The sequence below is a fragment of the Protopterus annectens genome, chromosome 1.part0, assembly GCF_019279795.1.
Source record: "Protopterus annectens isolate FY-2018-M chromosome 1.part0, PAN1.0, whole genome shotgun sequence".
NCBI classification, from domain to species: Eukaryota; Metazoa; Chordata; order Ceratodontiformes; family Protopteridae; genus Protopterus; species Protopterus annectens.
Window position 1 is genome coordinate 1332203125 of NC_056725.1, and position 21134 is coordinate 1332224258.

Genomic DNA, 21134 nt, shown 5'->3' on the forward strand with positions numbered 1-21134 from the left:
TCCTATTATGGTACCTGTCCTCCTATGATCCATGTGTGACCCTGATAGCTACATAGGTACAATCTGTTGCACCAAGCACCTCAAGAAAGTATGCCTGTCAATAAGAGGCATGCATAGTAATGGTTTAGTGGTGTTGTTGTGCACAGAAATCGATATGCTCACCAGAGATGGATAGGATAGCATGTCACTGAGGAGCTGCTGCAGTATCCTGGAGGTAGATGTCTAACAGATACTGCATGTGTCCTTTGGCTGTCTCTGAAAGCTCTCTATACCAAGTACATTGAGGGATACACATACCTTGATGTTCACAGGAATATGAAGGCCAGACATTCCCCCAATTCCAGTTCCAGTTTATGGGTCATACAAGTTCACCAAAGCCCTTATAATATCCGTGTCTACTCTAAAGCTTTCAAGTACCTCCTGCTCCTCAACGTTATAATTCGTTACCCATTGTCTATACCTAGTAGGCACCTCAAAGTGAGATACTGCAAGACCTGCAGCCAAAACAAGCAGCTTCATCAATAAAAGTGACAGGATGGCAATGCTTGCTTTTTGTAGCCTATGTACACACATACATTGTGTAGCTAATTAGACTCTGAATCACAAAAAGCAGGGAAGATAAATCATTACCATTCCATATCACTGGCACAGCTTTTACATACATCTTTTTATTTAAATATAATTATTTACTAATTTGAGTATAGCTGTCTCTGTTTTTAGGGTTGCACATATGTGCAGCAGACATCTATGAATTGCACTTCATCTGCATACATCCATAATCTGTGCAAGTGTGATCGGCACACATGCATAACTGACTATGAATACCACTGTTAAACTCCCTAATAAAACTACAGAAATACTACAAATTATGACTATATAGAATGTATGACATAAGATAATATGCACTAGTTAGTACTATTGAACAGACAAGAGACTGTATAAGCTTTGCCTGTACCAGTATACACCATTTGGGCATATACCGTAACTAAAACTGTAAAGTGGACTTCACTGCATACAGCCAATCATGGATGTTATCAACATAAATAAATGACAAAGAGTTAGGTTTTCTTACCTCCCATGGTTCCCAATCCCTTTTATAGGAAACCTCTGCTTGTAGTTGCCCATGCAGAATGGTCTGATTTCCATAGGCAGTCTCCCATGTCAACGTGAAATCTCCATTCTTCTCTGTTGTCACCTTTAAGTTCTGAGGGATGCGAGGCTTGACTAAAATAATGTTAAACAGAACAGATGAGCTTTTGTGACAGGTTTAATGAATAATATAAATTGCAAACACTGAGTACATTCATAAATGCATTCAAATTAAATGTCTTGCATATACATATGGGTATAACATAGACAGGCTGGATCGTGTTTCCAGGAAGGGGGGTGGGGTAGCTATATTCTACAAATCTGAATTGAATGTGACCATAGATGTTAGTCAACCACCTCAAATTAATAACTCCGAAATTCTTGCCACTAAATTGCAACTTAACAAAAGTAAATGCATCAACATCATCTGTATGTATATTCCCCCGAGCCGCACTCGAAGACATCCTACATTAGCTATCATGTCATTACCCCTAAGAAACCCTATTACTTGGTGACTTTAACATAGAATGGGGCACCTGTTCCTCAGAATCCCCTTCTACCCACATTAACCTGAATGCATTTACACAAATCATAACCACCCCAACCAGGCTAGGTAAACCCAAACATAAAGAAAGCATACTCGACTGGGTACTCGTAAATAGTAACCCCCAACTGTACACTGCTGGTACCCTCCCCAATGACCTAAGTGACCACCTTCTCACTTACACAGTTAAGCAAAAAGCCATTAATCCTCATCAATCCTTACTCAGAAAAGTCAGAAACAAAAAAGACTTTGACCCTGCCAAATTCCAACAGGAACTTAACTCCTGTAACTGGTCTATGGTAAAACATCGCCCCTTAGAAGAGGCAGTTGCATATTTTAACAACAAATTCCTTGACATCCTTGACTTGCATGCACCTGCCCACTCAAAGCGAGCAAAGGCAAAAACTGCACCATGGCTGTCTAAAGAATCTAGATTAAAAATTACCAGTAGAAACAAAATTTGGGCTCTATGGACCTCCGCTAAAGACTCCCATAATCATGTTAAATACAGGCAAGCTAGGAATAAAACTAAAAAAATCCATTTTACAAGACAAAAAACAATACTACTGTAATTTACAGACAGCAAACTAGAACAATCCTCAGAAGTTCTGGGCAGTTCTGAGTAATCTACTTCATCCTGGAAAAACGTCTACCCCTATGCCCGCTGTTACCATTGATAAATTCCCTGAGGATGTTTCAGGCAGTTTTAACTGTTTCTTTACAGAGACAATTCAAGCCCTAGCTAGCCAATTACCTCCTAGCTCCCCTGGCCCTGACAGTACCACCCCTATAAACCTACTCTTGTTCAGCTTCCAACCAGTGTCCACATCACTTATACATACCTTGATCAAAAAATTAAAACCCACCACACTCTCCACTGATCAACTCCCCGCCAAGTACCTTCAAAAATCAGCTGATGCCATTGCCTATCCAGTTGTTGTTGTTTTTGTGTCTTTTGGCTTTTCCCGGTTAGGGGTCGCCACAGCGGAACTCCGGTCCGCTAATGATTGGTAGTTGATTTTTACGTGCCGAGTTACCAGCCCTGATGCACAACCTTCAACGAAGGTACACCCATTATCAATACTAATTAATCATTAATTTAGCAGAGGCTAAAATTCCCACTGAATTCTCCAATTATAGACCAATAGCTATACTTTCTCCACTAGCTACGATTATGGAAAAATGTATACACAAACAACTCATGCACCACCTAATTCAGAATCACCTCATGGCCGATACCCAACATGGCTTCTATCCACACCACAGCACAACTTCAGCCCTACTAGCATTTACCAATACCATAAATAATAATTGTAACAATAATCACATATCCTCAGCCCTCTTCTTGGATCTTTCCAAGGCATTCGACATGGTGGATCACCAGCTTTTGATTCACACCCTGCAATCTTTCTGTCTAAATTCTAAAGCCATTCAATGGTTTAAATCCTACCTCAATGGGAGGCAGCAGGCTGTTCTCTGGCAGAAAAAGCTCTCTAACCAATTACCTAACACTCTTGTAGTATCACAAATCTCCATATTAGGGCCCTACTGTTTTCTAACTTTATTAGCGACTTATATACAGTCATCCCAAATGTCAGCTGTATCCAATATGCTGATGACTCTACCCTGACTTGCTCAGCTACATCTCCTTCAGACTTGAGGTCTGATACCCAGTCCACCTTTAACACTATAGAAAACTGGCTCTCTGAACATCGATTGTTGCTAAATCCCAAAAAAACTAAAATGTTGTTATTCTCACCAACACAAAGGTCTGCTGCTTTTACCTTCACCATAAATGCAAAAGATGGCACAATAATCACCCCTGACCCCTCTACAAAACTATTAGGAGTCATTATTGATAATAACCTAAAATTTCATCTTCATGTAGACCAAACTATCAAGACCATCAATAAAAAACTTGGGTCACTGTATAGAATAAAAGCCTTCCTAACCCCTCCAGCTAAGATTGACATAGCTCGCTCTCACCTGCTTTCATCACTTCTATATGCTTCCCCACTTCTCTCTAATCTAAACAAAAGAGTACTTAATAGACTGTCAACCTGTTACAATCACATTGCCAGTTTGCCACTGGCCTGCCTTTTAGAACACACCACTGCATCAAACATAAAAACTTGGGTGGCTAGAACTTCCCAGTCTAATCCAATATAACTTTCTGATTATGGCTAATAAAATCCTCTATAATCCAGATAATACGGGTCTATATTATAAACTTGAACGCTTACCTTATCGAATCCCTAAACGTCGACCCATCCTCATTGAACCGCATAAACACAGAACGCCCTAAACCGCGAAATTCAAAACGTCGAACTATCATACTTGTACCACCCCACCGCCCGCTACATACTACCTACACAAACAAACTAAATAAACCACATACATACACTAACCAAAATCCTACTTCTAACCCTAAACTAAACCCTACTTCTAACCCTACACTATATCTTACATATACCACCATGTATGCACTTAATTTAACCTGCACTCTAACCCTAAGGTCCATAACTATTGCACACTTACCTTAAAAAGCTAAACCCAAACAAACTAAATAATCCACACACATACACTTAACAAAACCCTACACTAAATCTAACATACATTACCATCTATGCACTTACCTTAACCCGCACCCTATCCCTAATGTCTGTAACTATTGCACAATTAACTTACGGAGCTATACCGCAGAAGGCCAACCATGACAATTCGATGTTTCTGGTTTCACTTTTCTGGACATTCGATGTTTTCACGGTTCGATAAGGACAGGTCGACATTTAGGGATTCGATAAGGTAAGCTTTCAACTTTACAATATAAACCCGATAATACACCAGCTCTTAAAAATATTATCACCCCCTATAATAATCCGAGACTGCTTCGATCCTCGAACAGACTACTAATTCAGACAATCAAAATTAACAATGTAGCCGGTGATTCCCTCTTTGCAAACTCTGCAGTCAGAGCCTGGAACCTACTTCCAGCTGATAATACTTTGCTCTCCTCCCTAGGCCAATTTAAAACTAAACTCAAACAATATCTGGCACTAAACTGGCTTTGCCACTGCAACAAGGCTGGCTAACTCTCATCATGAATGTGAAAAATCAATTAATCAAACTACTGTTAAATTTTCCCGTGACTGTTACCAGGGGTAACTCGAACTTGTGAAATTGTCTATTCATGTCTGCTTATGTATTCGTTGTAAATACCATATCTGTAATATGCCTTCTTTGTTATTATTCTATCTGTCTACCTTGGAGCTTTTCTCCCCAGGCCTCCGCTGAAAATGGACATGAATCCAGTTGGACTATCCCGGTCAACAAATGTAAACTAAAATAAATAAATAGACATAAAGCTGACACATCTAAAAAGGAATAGGCTGTGTTATTTTTCAGAAGAGTGGTGAAGGTGTTACTTGATCTACGATAATTCATTTTCAGCTCTGACAGAAGGAAACACCCTAACATGAACTTAATGAGTAATGCATAACATGATAACAAACTATAGTTTTTAATAGCATAATAGATCATCATAAACAACTAATTAGCAGCCACATTATGACAGGATATGATATAGTTTACAGCAAACTAGAACTGTAAGTGGTAAGTAAAACACCTTCAGCTGCCAGCATCAGCTAAGAAAGATAATTATTTGTTGCAGTTCCAAAAGTAAAATGCACTTCTATAATGTTTAGGAGTTATTGCCTTATTTTGATCTGTTTTTTAAGTATACTTGTATACAAGTCAGGATTAAAAAGAGCACTCCATCTGCTCCGGGGATCTTCACTTACCCAAGTCATTCAGCATCCTCACCCTTAACTGATCGCTGGCAAGAGTTTCCTCATTTACTCTAATTTCCAAAGAAAATACAATGAGTCATATCTCTGTATGACACAAATTATACAGAAAAACTGCAGTTACTTGAAAAAATTATACAAAAAAAAAAGGGGTCTATGTTATGTAATCGAACTTCCAGAAGTTCGAACACTAGAAGTTCGAACGGGGAAGTTTGAAAGTTGAAAATGTCGAAGTCGCGGAAATCCAAATTCTTTCCCAGGAAAAGAATTTGGTTGGCTGTTTCTGCAGCTTCGACATTTTCTCCACTGTGGTGTGAAAGTTACGGAACGGGTTAAGGTAAGTGTGCGATTATGACAGACGTTGGGGTTAGGTTGCGGGTACGGTAATTGTGCGATAGTGACGGACTTTATGGATAGGGTGCAGGTAAGGTAAGTGTGCGATAGTGGCGGACTTTAGGGTTAGGGTGCGGTTAAGGTAAGTGTGCGATAGTGTCAGACTTTAGGGTTAGGGTGTGGGTAAGGTAAGTGTGCGATAGTGACGGACTTTAGGGTTAGGGTGCAGGTGAGGTAAGTGTGTGATAGTGACAGACTTTAGGGTTAGGGGGCGGGAAAGTTAAGTGTGCGATAGCGATGGATCTTAGGGTTAGGGTTTGGGTTAAGGTTAGTGCATAGATAGTTGTGTATTTAAGGTTTAGTGCAGGTTTATAAGGTTTTTGGTGTGCTTGTTTTGTGTGTGTGTTTTTCGGAACAGCAATTTTTTTCCCTGGGAAAAAATTTGCTGTTCTGAAGTTTCGAAGTTATCAGCAGAGGCCTGGGGAGAAAAGCTCCACAGTTAAATTTTAAGGAAAATATAAGGTGTATACAGAAGCATTCAAAATTACATAGTACAAAAACTTAACATTGACCAGTAACATAGCATTGAAGGTTAAGATTTAACATATTTACATAGACTGAACACATCTTTTACAGTTTTAGGTTGAGGCATTACATAATGGTGAACATTGTTAGTAGGGGTTATTTTTTGCTTTATGCAGTTAACTTGTGAGCAAGTTGGCCACAGTAGGGAGTATAGCAACAAAGAGAGCAAAGATTAGACATAGCAGGGAGTATAGTAGCACGAGAAGAGACAGAGATGGGAAATTGGATAACAGCTTAAGTAAGAAAATCAGGAGGAGTAAGTAGCTTAAGTATAGAGTAAGAGTAGAGGTGTAAAGAGAAAAGTGTAATGGATAGATAAGAGTGTCCTAGCAGTGACATATGGGTATTGACTAAGGGGTTAGAATTAGAGGTGGGACTGGAAAGAAGTAGGAGAAGTTGCATTCTTTTGATGATGAAGCTGAAGTCAAAGGGCAAGAGTAATGGGGGTAGGGGTCAGCCAGGTGGGGAACATGAAAACAGATGGGAAACAGCAGGATGAGGGACAAGATGAGGTTATGTGGCTGCTGTTTCTGCCAGGCATGTCTCATTGTGAGCTTACTTGCCACCCTGGATTCCCACGCCACTGGGCCCTTGATCAGATGGGTGACCCAGTGTATAGCAGGGATGTGGCTCAGTGAGTTACCAGATAAGATTCCCCATTTGGCAGATGTGGACATCTAACCTCCTGTCAATGATCTCCATAATGTCCGCCATCAGTCGATGGGTGACAAAGCTGTTACCTCCTCTAACACTTCTATAGTTGGGACAAACAGTACCAGCATCTAGACCAGGGCTACAAGTACTGGGTGGTGCAGGTCAGGCAGGAGGTGTGAATGTGATTGTGGCAGGTTGGGACCCAGATATTGTGCAGGTTTCTGGTGTTGGTGCTCAGGGTTTATGATCACATGATTTGCCCCACTGTGTAGTGAATGATATAAGAGGATGAGCACTTAATGAGTGGATGTCAAAAATGTAATACTGTCTCAGGTTATGTCTACCACCTGCCAAATCCAAATAAGCATTAATACTGAACAGTTGCATAACACAGTTATCACCACAGGCTTTTCAGGATTTCACCCACATTGCTCTCAGGATAGTGGCCTTCCAGTGCTATCTCATGAACAGGAAGTGAAAACTTAGCCAAGATAATACAGTGGAACCAGGAATATAAATGTACATAGTCTGTCAAGACATGAAATTGGGTAGTTAAGTTGAGCTACACATTCAGTTGCCAAGTTTTGTTGCTATGCGGTGTCTCAAGAAAGTCTGACTGAATCTAGAAAATGGAGAAAATAGTGACAGAGTATATAAAACCTGCAGATGTTTTAGTAAAGATACAGTAAAATGTGAACTGTAGTAACGGTGCACCAAGTGCGGTAACTCTAATTATTTTAAGAAAAAAATGTAAACTCTGTGTAATAGTTCCACAAAAACAGACTGAGCTTCATTGAGATATACCAAAAGCTAACCCGTGATTCTTTCTATAACCCACCACAAATGCTTAGTACCAATGTCTCCCTGTCACGATAGGGCTTCATCTGTTAACATGGTAAAACGTGCTTCTGTTTCCTGCTTGTCAATTCCACCACATAATTGAAATCACTTTTCTTTCCTTTGACACAGCAGTGCAATCACCCCCCATACTACCTATGGCTTACTATGCAACAGGTATAAGCACCATTATGTTTTAGCTGACTGTATATTCCCTGGCTCTAGCTGTCAGGTCATGCCAGATCTTTGCTGCTGTTGTGGTTGTATAACATGCTCCTGAGGCAAATCCATGAGTTACCTAAGCTTGATCCTGAAATTTACAACAGGCTCATTATGAGAATCGCATTTACCCTCCAAATCATTATGGATTAAGTCTGGGTATTCCCCTCAACTTGTGATCATAAAATAATCCCAGTGACAACTACCCTCTGACATAGTGCCTCAGTCACAGGGAATGACACCAAAGTGGCCTTAGATTTGTCTCCTGATACACTTTTGGCACTGTGTGCATATTTTGCAGTGCCTCTTCCCATTTTTTCACTGGCTGTCCAACAGATTTTTTTTTCTAAAGCTCTCTTCCCCCTCCACCAGGCTAATCATCACCTCTTATTGAATGGAAGCCCATTCATTCCCTAAAGGTTGGAGGGGGGGCTTTCCTCAGATCTCCTTGGGTGAGAGTACTCAGGGAGTCAACATTCAGGCAGACAGTGGGATATTTGTTGCTTTCATTGACATCCTGACACAGAGTATTTCTGTATGAATGGCCTAACTTTTTTGCTTGATTTTGATGAAGGCCATAGGGACTGCCAATGTCCTTCTAACAGTGACTTCATGTACTCTTTGTGTGGTTATCAAGGACTATCATCACCAGCTTGGGTGGTGATGTCCATATTGTCTCTGCACTGCGTACCACTCATTGACGCCATCCCTCTCCTCCACCTGAGATTGTGTGAGGGAGTAGCATTAGCAATATCAGCCAGGAAACCCACACCCCAGATGGACAGACCCATTTTCCCAGCCTGTGCTGTCAAGCATACAAGCTGATAGCTGAACCTTGGTTACCTGGGTTATAATCAGAGCTTCTTCATTCCTCTACTCCAGCAGTGATACTGGCCAATAGAATTTTGCATAAACCTTCTTCTTGTGTTCTTCATGTCCATGCACACAGAAAAAGGATATCATAGGTTATGGACAGAAATACTATGAGTAGGCCTTTGGTGTTACCAACTGCTGTATCACTTTATACTCTAGCCATCCCTCAGGAGTCCATTCTCTACATAACAATCCCAATTCTCACTGTACAGATTTCCCCTATCCTTGACAGCCTGAAGCTTCTTTGGCTATTTCCTGCATGTTCTTTAATGTGAGACTCGAAATGCTGTGCCTGTCTCCACATTCTGTTTGTGATGCTTCTGAGCCCACTATCCAAAAGAAGTCTAATCTTTTTTTGACAATTGTGTATGATTTTCAGAATTATTGCTACTACCTAGCTCTTCTCCTAGCCTCCTTTAAAGGAAATCTAGTACCTTTCAGGTACTGTGAGATTCAGGCTTGCTGCTACTACATATCTCTTCCCATGTATTAGCCACATTAACATCCTGTACTGGTGTTGTAGACACTGGCTAGGTTTGTCCCTTACTACCTTCTCCACATGCTTATCTTCATGTCTGGCTTGGCTCCATGTAAACTCATGTACACAAGATGGCATATTATCAAAATAATTTCCAATTAAAACATCTGCAGGAATGTCATTAAATAATGTCATATGTTTGTTTCCCGGCCTTCTTTTCAGTTTTAGTGCTGATGTCTGGTCACTGTGGTACTGATGAGATGCCGTTGATATTTATGTATATTTTTATTTTTATTTCTCATTTGTTGACCAGGTTAGTCTCATTAGGCTAGTGGCCTCTTTTTAGGGAGAACCATTGTGGTATTTCTAGTGCTAGGAGAATTTGGCCAGGGCATCAGAGAACTTCCCCTACTTGTTGTGAGTGAGAACAATTTTGGAGGAGCACTTCCTGTTTCTGTTCCAGATGCAGAGGTGACTCAGAGTAACAGGAAGGCAGATGGAGAGAGAAGAAGATGATGGAGTAGTGAAAGAAATGAAGGAGAAAGCAAATATCGAGACTGGAGAATGTGTGCAGGATTCAGAAGAAATATTTCAAAGAAACCTGTTTGATGGAGATGACTCAGCAAATGATGGATGTATAATTACATCCCTCCAGTCAGGAGGGTTATGGGATGATTTACTTAAAGAAATGGTGGTGCAGAATGAGCCAGAAAATGAAGGAGATGTTTTCTGGGGGACATTATGGAGAAAATTCAAAATGATGATGCAACACAATCCTGAAGAATAGTGTTGAGATGGAAAAGAAAACATATGTAGAAAAAGTAAAAGAAAGCAAAAGTGGAGTAGCAGAAAAGAAGGCAGAAAAAAAATGAAAAATGGAAGTATGTGGTAAGGATTCAAAGTAAAGAAGATAAAGAAATGGAAAAGTAGGATGTGTGGGACAATTTAATAGCTCCTTTGGGTGTAAAAGCACATGAGATAAGAGCATTTATTCTTATTAACAAAGAGACATTTTGTGCCATTATATTTGAGACTGTTTTTCAATGGAAAATATTCTTGGAGACTATGAAAAAAGAAAAACTGTAGCCCATGGAATATTTATGTGATATAGGCATTTAACAGGGAAACAAAAGATAACATTCTTGTACAATTTCAGAGGTAGAAAGAGAGACTTTGAAAGGATATTTGAAAGCTTTGTGTAAATATACCAAGCATGATAAATGTGGAGAGGAATAGAGGTGTTGTAAAATACTGGGGACAACCCAAAACAAATTTCTTTTGTTGAAAAAAGGACATTTGATAAGTAACCATGACAAAAGAAAATGTTATATTTGTGGGGAAATGGGATGATGCAAAAACTGTGAATTACAATGTCATACATGTTATCAAAGTGGACATTTATGGATGGACTGCAAAAATGAAAATAACAGTAAGGAAAAGGAAAAAGAAGGGGGAGAAATAGGAAAATTAAATGAAAAAAAATAATAACAATGATTTGGAAGAAGGTTCTGAAGTGATGAAGAAGACAAACTGGGTAGTAGTAAAAGGGAAATAAAATAATTGTGCTGGTAAAAGGATAGACAGAAAAAAGAAAATTTAAAGGGGTCAGTACAAGAAAAAAGGAAAGGGATGAAAAAAATATGTAAAGACTAGGGCTTGGTATAATAGTTAGGGTGTTTGACTCACAGATACGTGGTACAGTATTTGACACTGACCTTTGGAAAGAAAATTAGTTAGGCTTAGAATGGCCTATTGAGAAAGCCTAGTAATTACCTATGAAGTTATGAAACCATGAATCTACGGGAAAATGGAAATTTTAGAGTCCTTTCTGTAAATGTGAATAGTATTAAGAATATTGTAAGAAGAACAGGAATTTTGGAGTGGTGTAATACATGTAATGTAGATGCAATTATATTAGAAGACAAATTTTTTAACAAATGAAAGATTACAAACAGAGAAACTATGGGGAGGAAAAATAATCTAGAATTTGGGAAATGAGAGATGTTCTAGATTAGTTGTATTCTGCTGAAATACAGTAAATATATTAGATGTAACTTTAGCAAATATGGGAAGATTAACCACTGTAGATTTAAAATAGAAAGAAAAAGTATATAGAATTATAACATTATATGCTTATACTAACTGTAAAGAAAGGGAAAGCTTATTTTATCAGATTTTAGACTTTGTAGTGATAAATATGAATATTATAATAACAGGACATTTTAATTGTGATTAAAGAGGCAAACATAAAAGAAAGGAAATGATATAAGGAACATGTTAAAAGTTATACAATATGTTAAGTTAAAATTTGGGACAAAAATTCATGGACTTACAGAAGAGGTATGTATAGAACTGAAATACATTATTTTATAGTATTACAAGATTTAGTTATAACCCAGCCACTGGGGATGCACAAGCCAGTGCATTTCTTTGTGCTGGTCCCAAGCCCGGATAAATGGGGAGGGTTGCATCAGGAAGGGCATCTGGCGTAAAACTTCGCCAGATCATTTCATGCAGTCACCAGTTAATATTTGCATACCAGATCTATCGAGGCCCGGGTTAACAATGACCGCCACCAGTACTGTTAGCGAACAGGGTGCTGGTGGAAATTGGGCTACTGTTGGCCGAAGGAGGAGAAGAGGCGGAAGGCATGGCCGAAGGCAGGAAGAGAGGAGAAAGGCTATGACTGTGGTAGTGAGGGTCAGAACTTTGAATGTTGGCAGTATGACTGGTATAGGGAGAAAGCTAGCTGATATGATGGACAGAAGGAAGGTTGGTATATTGTGTGTGCAAGAGACCAGATGGAAGGGGAGTAAGGCTAGGTGTATCAGAGGTGGGTTCAAATTGTTTTATCATGGTGTGGATGGGAAGAGAAATGGCGTAGGAGTTATTCTGAAGGAAAAGTATGCGTTGAGTGTTTTGGAGGTGAAAAGGGTGTCGGATAGAGTGATGTTTATGAAGCTGGAAATTGATGGTGTAATGATTAATGTTGTTAGTGCATATGCACCACAAGTTGGGTGTGCAATGGATAAGAAAGAAAAATTTTGGAGTGAATTGGATGAAGTGGTGATGACTGTACCCAAGGGTGAGAGAGTGGTGATTGGAGCAGATTTAAATGGGCATGTTGGTGAAGGGAAGAGTGGGATGAGGAAGTGATAGGTAGGTATGGTGTTAAACAAAGGAACGGAGAAGGTCAGATGGTAGTGGATTTTGCAAAAAGGATGGATATGGCTGTGGTGAATACGTATTTTAACAAGAGGGAGGAGCATAGGGTGACATACAAGAGTGGAGGAAGATGCACACAGGTCGATTATATCTTACGTAGGAGGGCCAGTTTGAAGGAGACTGGAGACTGTAAAGTGGTGGCCGGAGAAAGTGTAGTTAGGCAGCATAGGATGGTGGTTTGTAGGATGACGTTGGTGATCAAGAAGAGGAGGAGGAGTGTGAGGGCAGCACCAAGGATCAAATGGTGGAAATTGAAAAAGGGTAATTGTGAGGTGGAGTTCAGGGATGAGTTAAGACAGGCACTGGGTGGCAGTGAAGAGTTACCAAATAGCTGGGTAACTACAGCAGTGCTAGTAAGGGAGACAGCTAGAAAGGTGCTTGGTATCACATCGGGAGAGAGGAAGGATGACAAAGAGACATGGTGGTGGAATGAGGAAGTACAGCAGAGTATACAGGCAAAGAGGTTGGCAAAGAAGAAGTGGGATTGTCAGAGAGATGAAGAAAGTAGACAGGAGTATAAGGAGATGAGGTGCATGGCAAAGGGAGAGGTGGCGAAGGCTAAGGATAAGGCATATGAAGAGTTGTATGAAAGGTTGGACACTAAGGAGGGAGAAAGGGACCTGTACCAATTGGCTAGACAGAGAGACCAAGCTAGGAAAGATGTGCAGCAGGTAAAGGTGATAAAGGATAATGAGGGAAACATACTCACAAGCGAGGAGAGTGTGTTGAGGAGATGGAAAGAGTACTTTGAGGGGTTGATGAATGAAGAGAATGAGAGGGAGAGAAGGTTGGATGATGTGGGGATAGTGAATCATGAAGTGCAGTGGATTAGCAAGGAGGAAGTAAGGATAGCTATGAAGAGAATGAAGAATGGAAAGGCTGTTGGCCCAAATGACATACCTGTGGAAGCATGGAGGTGTTTAGGTGAAATGGCAGTGGAGTTTTTAACCAGATTGTTTAATGAAATCTTGGAAAGTGAGAGGATGCCTGAGGAATGGAGAAAAAGTGTTTTGGTACCGATTTTTAAGAATAAGGGTGATGTGCAGAGCTGTAGTAACTACAGAGGGATTAAATTGATCAGTCACAGCATGAAGTTATGGGAAAGAGTAGTGGAAGCTAGGTTAAGAAGGGATGTGATGATTATTGAAGAGCAGTATGGTTTCATGCCAGGAAAGAGCACTACAGATGCGATGTTTGCTCTGAGAGTGTTGATGGAGAAGTACAGAGAATGTCAGAAGCAGTTGCATTGTGTTTTTGTAGACTTGGAGAAAGCATATGACAGGGTGCCTAGAGAGGAGTTGTGGTATTGTATGAGGAAGTCAGGAGTATCAGAGAAGTATGTAAGAGTGGTACAGAATATGTATGAGGGTAGTGTGACAGCGGTGAGGTCTGCGGTGGGAGTGACGGATGTGTTTAAGGTGGAGGTGGGGTTGCATCAAGGATCAGCTCTGAGCCCTTTCTTACTTGCAATGGTGATGGACAGGTTGGCAGACGAGATCAGACAGGTGTCCCCATGGACTATGATGTTTGCAGATGACATTGTGATCTGTAGTGAGAGTAGGGAACAGGTGGAGGAGACCCTGGAGAGATGGAGATATGCTCTAGAGAGAAGAGGAATGAAAGTCAGCAGGACTAAGACAGAATATATGTGTGTGAATGAGAGGGAGGATGGAGGAATGGTGAGGATGCAAGGAGTAGAGGTGGCGAAGGTGGATGAGTTTAAATACTTGGGGTCAGTAGTTCAGAGTAATGGTGAGTGTGGAAGAGAGGTGAAGAAGAGAGTACAGGCAGGATGAAGTGGGTGGAGAAGAGTGTCAGGAGTGATTTGTGACAGATGAGTACCTGTAAGAATGAAAGGGAAGGTCTACAAGAGGGTAGTGAGACCAGCTATGTTATATGAGTTGGAAACAGTGGCATTGACAAAAAGGCAGGAGTTTGAGCTGGATGTAGCAGAGTTAAAGATGTTAAGATTTGCACTGGGTGTGACGAGGGTGGACAGGATTAGGAATAAGTATATTAGAGGGTCAGCCCAGGTTGGAAGGTTTGGAGACAAAGCCAGAGAGGCAAGATTACATTGGTTTGGACATGTGCTGAGAAGGGATGCTGAGTATATTGGGAAAAAGATGCTAAGAATGAAGCTACCAGGTAACAGGAAAAGAGGAAGGCCTAAGATAAGGTTTATGAATGTGGTGAGAGAGGACATGCAGGTGGTTGGTGTGACAGAGCAAGATACAGAGGACAGGAAGAAATGGAAACAGTTGATCTGCTGTGGTGACCCCTAACGGGAACAGCCGAAAGAAGATGATGATGATCACAAGGTTTAGTTATAAGAGAAGGGGAAGTAGTTGCTTTTCTTATCATCTTGAATATGGCTAGAGAAAAAAGAAAACAAGGAATATATAAAAATAGGCAAAGGAATACAAAGGATAAATGAGAAAGCATGAAATGAACAGGGAAAGAGACTAGTAATACAGTTATGGAAAGATCATATTACTATCAGAACATTTTATAAAAAATGGTCTGAATGGTGGATGATATTTAAAGAAAAATATAAAAAAAATGTTTTTTACAGTGGCAATATTACGTGAGAAAGAAAAATATAAAATAATATATAATGTTGCTTTGGAAGGTTTAGAACATAATAATAGAAAGTACTTTGACAAAGGAAAAGAATTATATGAAAGAAATGAATAATTAATGCAAGAATTGTTATATAAGCAAAGGTATTTTTACAAGGTAAAAAGTATTGAGTTACTTAAGCTGATTAGTAAAGGAACATGGTACTGTAATGAGAAAAATAAAAAAATGTAAAAGGAGAAATAGAAAGAACTAAGGAAAATATTATGAATAGTGTAGTACAATATGCACAAGAATTATTTAAAGAAAAATTAAGTTAGTGAAAAAAACATGGAAAGTTAAAAAGTTAACAGAAAAAGAGAATAAAGAATTGGAAAAGGAGATTACTTTAAAAGAGCTATACAAAGTATCAGGACAAGGAAATATAGATTTGCCTACAAGTCCAGACAGAATAGGGTATGAAATGTATAAAAATTAAGGGATTGGTAAAACATATATTTTAAAGATTTTGAATGAACAGTTAAATTAATGTTTTCTGTATAAAGAATTATGTAGTGGAATACTTAAATTCATATGGAAGAAGGATGATAGAAGACTATTAAACATCTGTAGACCAATAGTACTGAATAATAATGATTATAAGATCTTTATGAAAATAATACAAAATAAATTTGAAACTAAAATGAAAAATATTATGGAAAATAGCATATATGGTATAAAGGGGAAGGGATCTCAAGAATTATTAATGATAGAGAAACTGGTGATGATAATATGACCAGGAAAGAAGAAGCGAATATCATGATAGGAGACCTTAATAAGGCATTTGACGCAACTGGACATGAAATCTTATGGGTAATAATGAAAGAAAGTAATATAAGTGAAACAGTCAAGAAATTATGTATGTCAGAGTATACTAATAATAAAGTAAATATTCTTGTAAATCACTGTTTAAGCAAAAAGGTACATATGAAGAGTGGTGTAGGACTGTGATGTCCAATGAGTTGTATACTCTTTGCATTAGTTATGAATGCGATAGTATGTGAAATAAATTACAAAATAAAGGAGGCAGAGTATATAACAACTGAAGAGTTAAGAATTCCAGTTCTGTTAACATATGCAGATGCCACTATAATACTTGGAAAAAACAAAGTAATAATTTGCACAAAAGAGTATCTAGAGAAAAGTAAAGGTTTATGCGATGTAGTAAAGATTATGGGGTATATATTTCACAATTAATGAAATTTCTATGTTAGATAAGAAATTTGGGAATAAAGATGGAAGTAGAATTCAATGAGAATAAACAGCTGAAGACATAAAGCAAACATTTCTTTTCTAGATAAATTATTCAGAAAAAAATATTTATTTGATAAATTCAGTACTAATGGGAAAATAGCATACTTAGCAAATCTATGTTGCCAGCAGTATTTGAAAAGGAATACTTGCAGATATGTTTTTCATTTATATGGGGTTCTAGATTAAACCCAGTAAAAACAGGAGTTTTGTGTATAAATAAAGAAGAAGGAGGTTTAGGGTTAATTAACCCAGTGGTATACACTGCTTCATTAAATTGGCTCAAAGTGTTAATGTGGATAAATGAAAAAAAATGAAAGATTAGTAGTAAAACTGTATCAATATAAGTATGATATAAGTATGATAAATTTTAGAGTATGGTAAAAATGAGCAAAAGAGAAAATGAGTGTATAAATGAAGAAATAAAATGTAACAAAGAAAAATATTTTTGTGGAAACTAAAAATTAATGATATAGATTAAGATACAAAGACATGCATCTGGGGCATTTTTCCCCGGGCCTCCACTGAAAGTGGCTTTGTTGCAAGTCGGACTTTCCAGGTAAACACATGTTAAATAAATAATAATAAATAAAGATACAAAAGTATGGTATAAGAATATAATGATAAAATATTACTATGTAAAAAATGGGAAAATCTAACAGATGAAAAAATTTAAGCTATAAAATAAGAAACAAATGGTATAATCAGAAAGCAGAATATCAAGATTTGATTTTGTGGAAACTGGTAATAGTTTACATTGTCAAGAAAAAGAAACAACAGAGCATGTGTTTTTGAAATGTAAAAGAGTAAAAATGTTATGGGGGAAACTATGTAAAGAAAATTTTTTGAAGATATAAAATAAGTGAACAAAATAAACATTGATATGATTAAATGTGGATATTTTAAGAACAGAAGTAAATAATATGTTAAAATATTAGATAAAAAGTGATTTTATGTTATATGGGTTAGATGGAATAAAAGAATAAATGAAATTATGTTTAATGGTAAATGTATTAGCAACAATATTAAGTAAAATCAGATGGTTGTTGTTGTTGTTGTTGACTTTCGGCTTTTCCAGGTTAGGGGTCGCCACAGCGGAACTCCGGTCCGCTAAAGACACTGTGCTGAGTTGCCAGCTCGACGCCCAACCTTTAACGAAGGTACGCCCATTCACGCATGTCTTTCGGAACGCCACTCGACCCGCAGGGAGGACATGCAGACTCCACACAGAAGGCACTCCCCGCACACTAGCTGAGAATCAAAAGAGAGAACCTCTTGCTGTGAGGCAACAACACTACCGCTGCACCACCAGATGGTGGTTATGGAAAAAGGAGTGGATGGTCTAATAGGGATAAATAATCAGCATGACTGTGAAGAAAAATATGAATATGTGTAAACTGAGTTGTATATTTATATATCTGTACATATGTATATTTGGGTCTCCTTCACATGATCGACGTTTCAGAATGTCGAAGACCATATGGCCGAGACCATATGATCGACATTCAAAATGTAGAGAGATCTCGGAGTTAGTAATATTTAAGTTCCAGGGGGTGTGGGGGCAGCCCCCCAATTGCAGTGTGAAGGTAAGATTTTATTGTGTTTTTTTTTTTTTTTTGTATGGTCTCGGCCATATGGTTTTCGACATTCTGAAATGTTGGCCATATCAAGTAGACCCATATATTTTTGTAAATATGTAAATATTTTATAAATAAGAATTACTTTTGTATATAAATAAAGAATCCCTACCCTTTTCAATATGTGCTGTAGGATGTTTTATATTAAGATGAGCTATGATCAACTGAAGCCCCAGCAAGTAATGCTTCTCTCTTAACAATTGTAGGGCTATAGTTATGTCTGATACAGTATCACTCTTAGCAATAGTTTGTTTTCAATACCTTAGGATAAGGTTTATATCCAGACAGAAATCTAGAGCAGGGGCAGTTTCAGCTCTGCCATGAGGCTTTTGGTTCATACATATGCTTTTGCTGTAGGCATTTGGACCATACATGCCCTGCTTAATCACATGGAAACAGGTAACCAAATACCATGATGCACTTTTGAAACCAGTAGCTTCCTTCCTTCTTTGCATGTGAAACTTGCTATTCTATTTAGACTGTTCCTCACTGATTAACTTATTCCTTTGTGTAGCATTAGGTGCCCCCTTACTGTGCAGTTGTACACCATACCTCTCAAGTGTACCTCATTATGAGGAACGTACCTCATTTGGGGTCTTAAAAAGTTCATGTTCCTCGAAGTTCCCTCAAAGTTCCACATTGAAAGACTCTGTCACACATTCAGTGTTATGAATTTGTTTAAGTGAAATCCATTGTAAATAGAAATGAATCATATTAATTCATTAAAAGATCTTCTTTATAAGTAAAACCAGCATATTTTAACCATCCTATGACCTTCCTAGTTGAAGTTGTTAGTAAGCCATTAGTAGGTGTTCCACATTTTGCCCATTTGTTCCACATTATGAGGGTTAGTGTTCCTCATTTTGGACATGGAAGGTTGAGAGATATGTTGTACACTACTGACCACATAGAGGTTATTCTTTCTACTCGCCCCTTTAACTGAGATCAATCTGCCTTAGGCAAAGTGCTGAGTACTTGTTTTCTAATAACATCTCCCTGCATTTCAAAAATAGTAATTTGGCATTCACTCACCCACCTGTTAGATAAGAGCTTATTTATACAATGAAATCACTGTCACTGTCCTCTGTCTTCTGTCTTCTGTCTTTCCCCTATGCTCTCTAAACTTTTTTTTATGCCCTTCAGGCATGAGATTAAAACATTTAAATAAACATTTTATTTCACCTTAAAATACTCAAAACAAATAGCCACAGACATTTTACTAATTGCAAATGTATTCAAATGCCTAAATAAATCTCATAAAATATCTAAACAAAACTGTCATAGTCATGCCCATCTTTATACTAAAAAATTGATTTCATATTGACTTTGGCATCCAGAGCTGGGTTGTTATCACTGATAGTTTAGTGCACTGCTAATGTTGACACTGCTTTTTTTTTCATTGCAGTTATCATTTCTGCTCTCACTTCCTTCCTGTCTGCTCTAATTCCCTTTCTCACTGCTGTCACTTCCCTTACTCTTCAATCTGTTTCACTTTCTCAGCTGCTTTTGGGCATCTCAACTCCATCTCCTGCTCTCAGTTCCTTAGTTCAAGCTGCATTTTGAGATCACCTGTGGCCTTACTGGGAGATTCTTTTACTGCATGCTGCAAACAATTAGCCCCTGCCTGGCTATCTCCAGTCCAGTGGACCAAAGTACCTCACCAAAACTCACCCTTGGACAAATCAACATAAGGGAGTCACCTTGATTTGTATTCTTAAGACTTTGTGCAACAGATATTTTGGCACACCCTTCAGAGCTCATTTTGCTCGTTTCCTAATGATCATGACTAAAAAATAAAATTATTGCCATGCAATGTATACTTTTATATATTTACCTTGTAGCTTTATGCACACACTTTTTAATAACAAAACTGATTTGCTGGTGATATGCCCATTTTGCAAAATCCTTGCCACTGTAAACTAATTTATATGTCATGGCCACAGTACAATCTCATGTTCTACAGTTCTGACACCAATTTATGTGTGATAGTATACGGCTACAGACTCATGATTAATACTGCTGTCTATTGAATAACATGCAACTACCAACAATGGCCTTAACAGTATATAGAAATGTACATCACTGCATCAGATTATGACTGGTACCTATAACATCCAAATAAGCTTTAGAATGTAAAGCAACAAAGCAGGGACAAAACTGCTGTCTTCAGGTAATTTCTTGTACCTTGCAAGCAGCCCAACCATCTGGTGATATCTTACAACAATAACTGAAACTTGGCCAAGATAGTGCGCGTGTACACACACACACACACACACACACACACACACACACACACACACACACAAATAATTCTTGGCCCCATGTAGCTATAAAAGGCTTTAACTGGCCCACAGTCAGAAAGGTTTTTGGACAGAAAATGCTAACATTCCATGAACTGCCAGTCAGTACGTGATGCATGTGGGTGCATAGCCAATGTGTCAACACATTATTCAGGCAGTTCATATGAGTCACATATATTGCACACATCTCAGCTATATCTTCCCTTCTGGCATAGTAAAATTCTTTGGGACTATAGTCCCAGGGCCTGTGGCTAACGTTAAATTATACAGACACATTTACTGTGTGTGTATTTAGAAACAGAAAGCCAAAAAAAATGCTATGCTGTGTTGCAGGAGATGCTAGAAGTCTCCTGGCACCCTGGCATTTGATGCCTATACAGAACACAGAAAAGAAGGCCAAACACCAGTATAACACCACATGTACATAACCTCATAATATGGCAGCACATATGCTCTGCCTCCTCAAAGCCTGCTTCCCCTGCTTCGGCATGGCTGGGATGCACTCCAGTATGACCCTGCCACAGCCCAAAGGATGCTTTTAGTATGGTGTATGCTTCAAAAAATGCTGGCAAGAAAAATAATTTTTCAGGTACAGGATACTGGTGCAATCAGACCACACATACAGATAGACAGACACAGGCAGCAGGGAAGGTGCATCAACATCATTATTCAGTGAGAGTGTGGTAG

General features: G+C 38.6%; 1 protein-coding gene across 2 annotated transcripts in view; it reads right to left on the reverse strand.

The window, feature by feature from the left end:
* LOC122797960 (interleukin-3 receptor class 2 subunit beta-like) overlaps positions 1-21134 on the reverse strand; it is an 836628-nt gene that overhangs the window by 376379 nt on the left and 439115 nt on the right. For both annotated transcript variants that reach the window (XM_044066494.1, XM_044066503.1), the window contains one exon: positions 1073-1224. In XM_044066494.1, coding sequence (XP_043922429.1) covers positions 1073-1224 — 152 coding nt within the window. The remainder of the gene's footprint in view (positions 1-1072; positions 1225-21134) is intronic.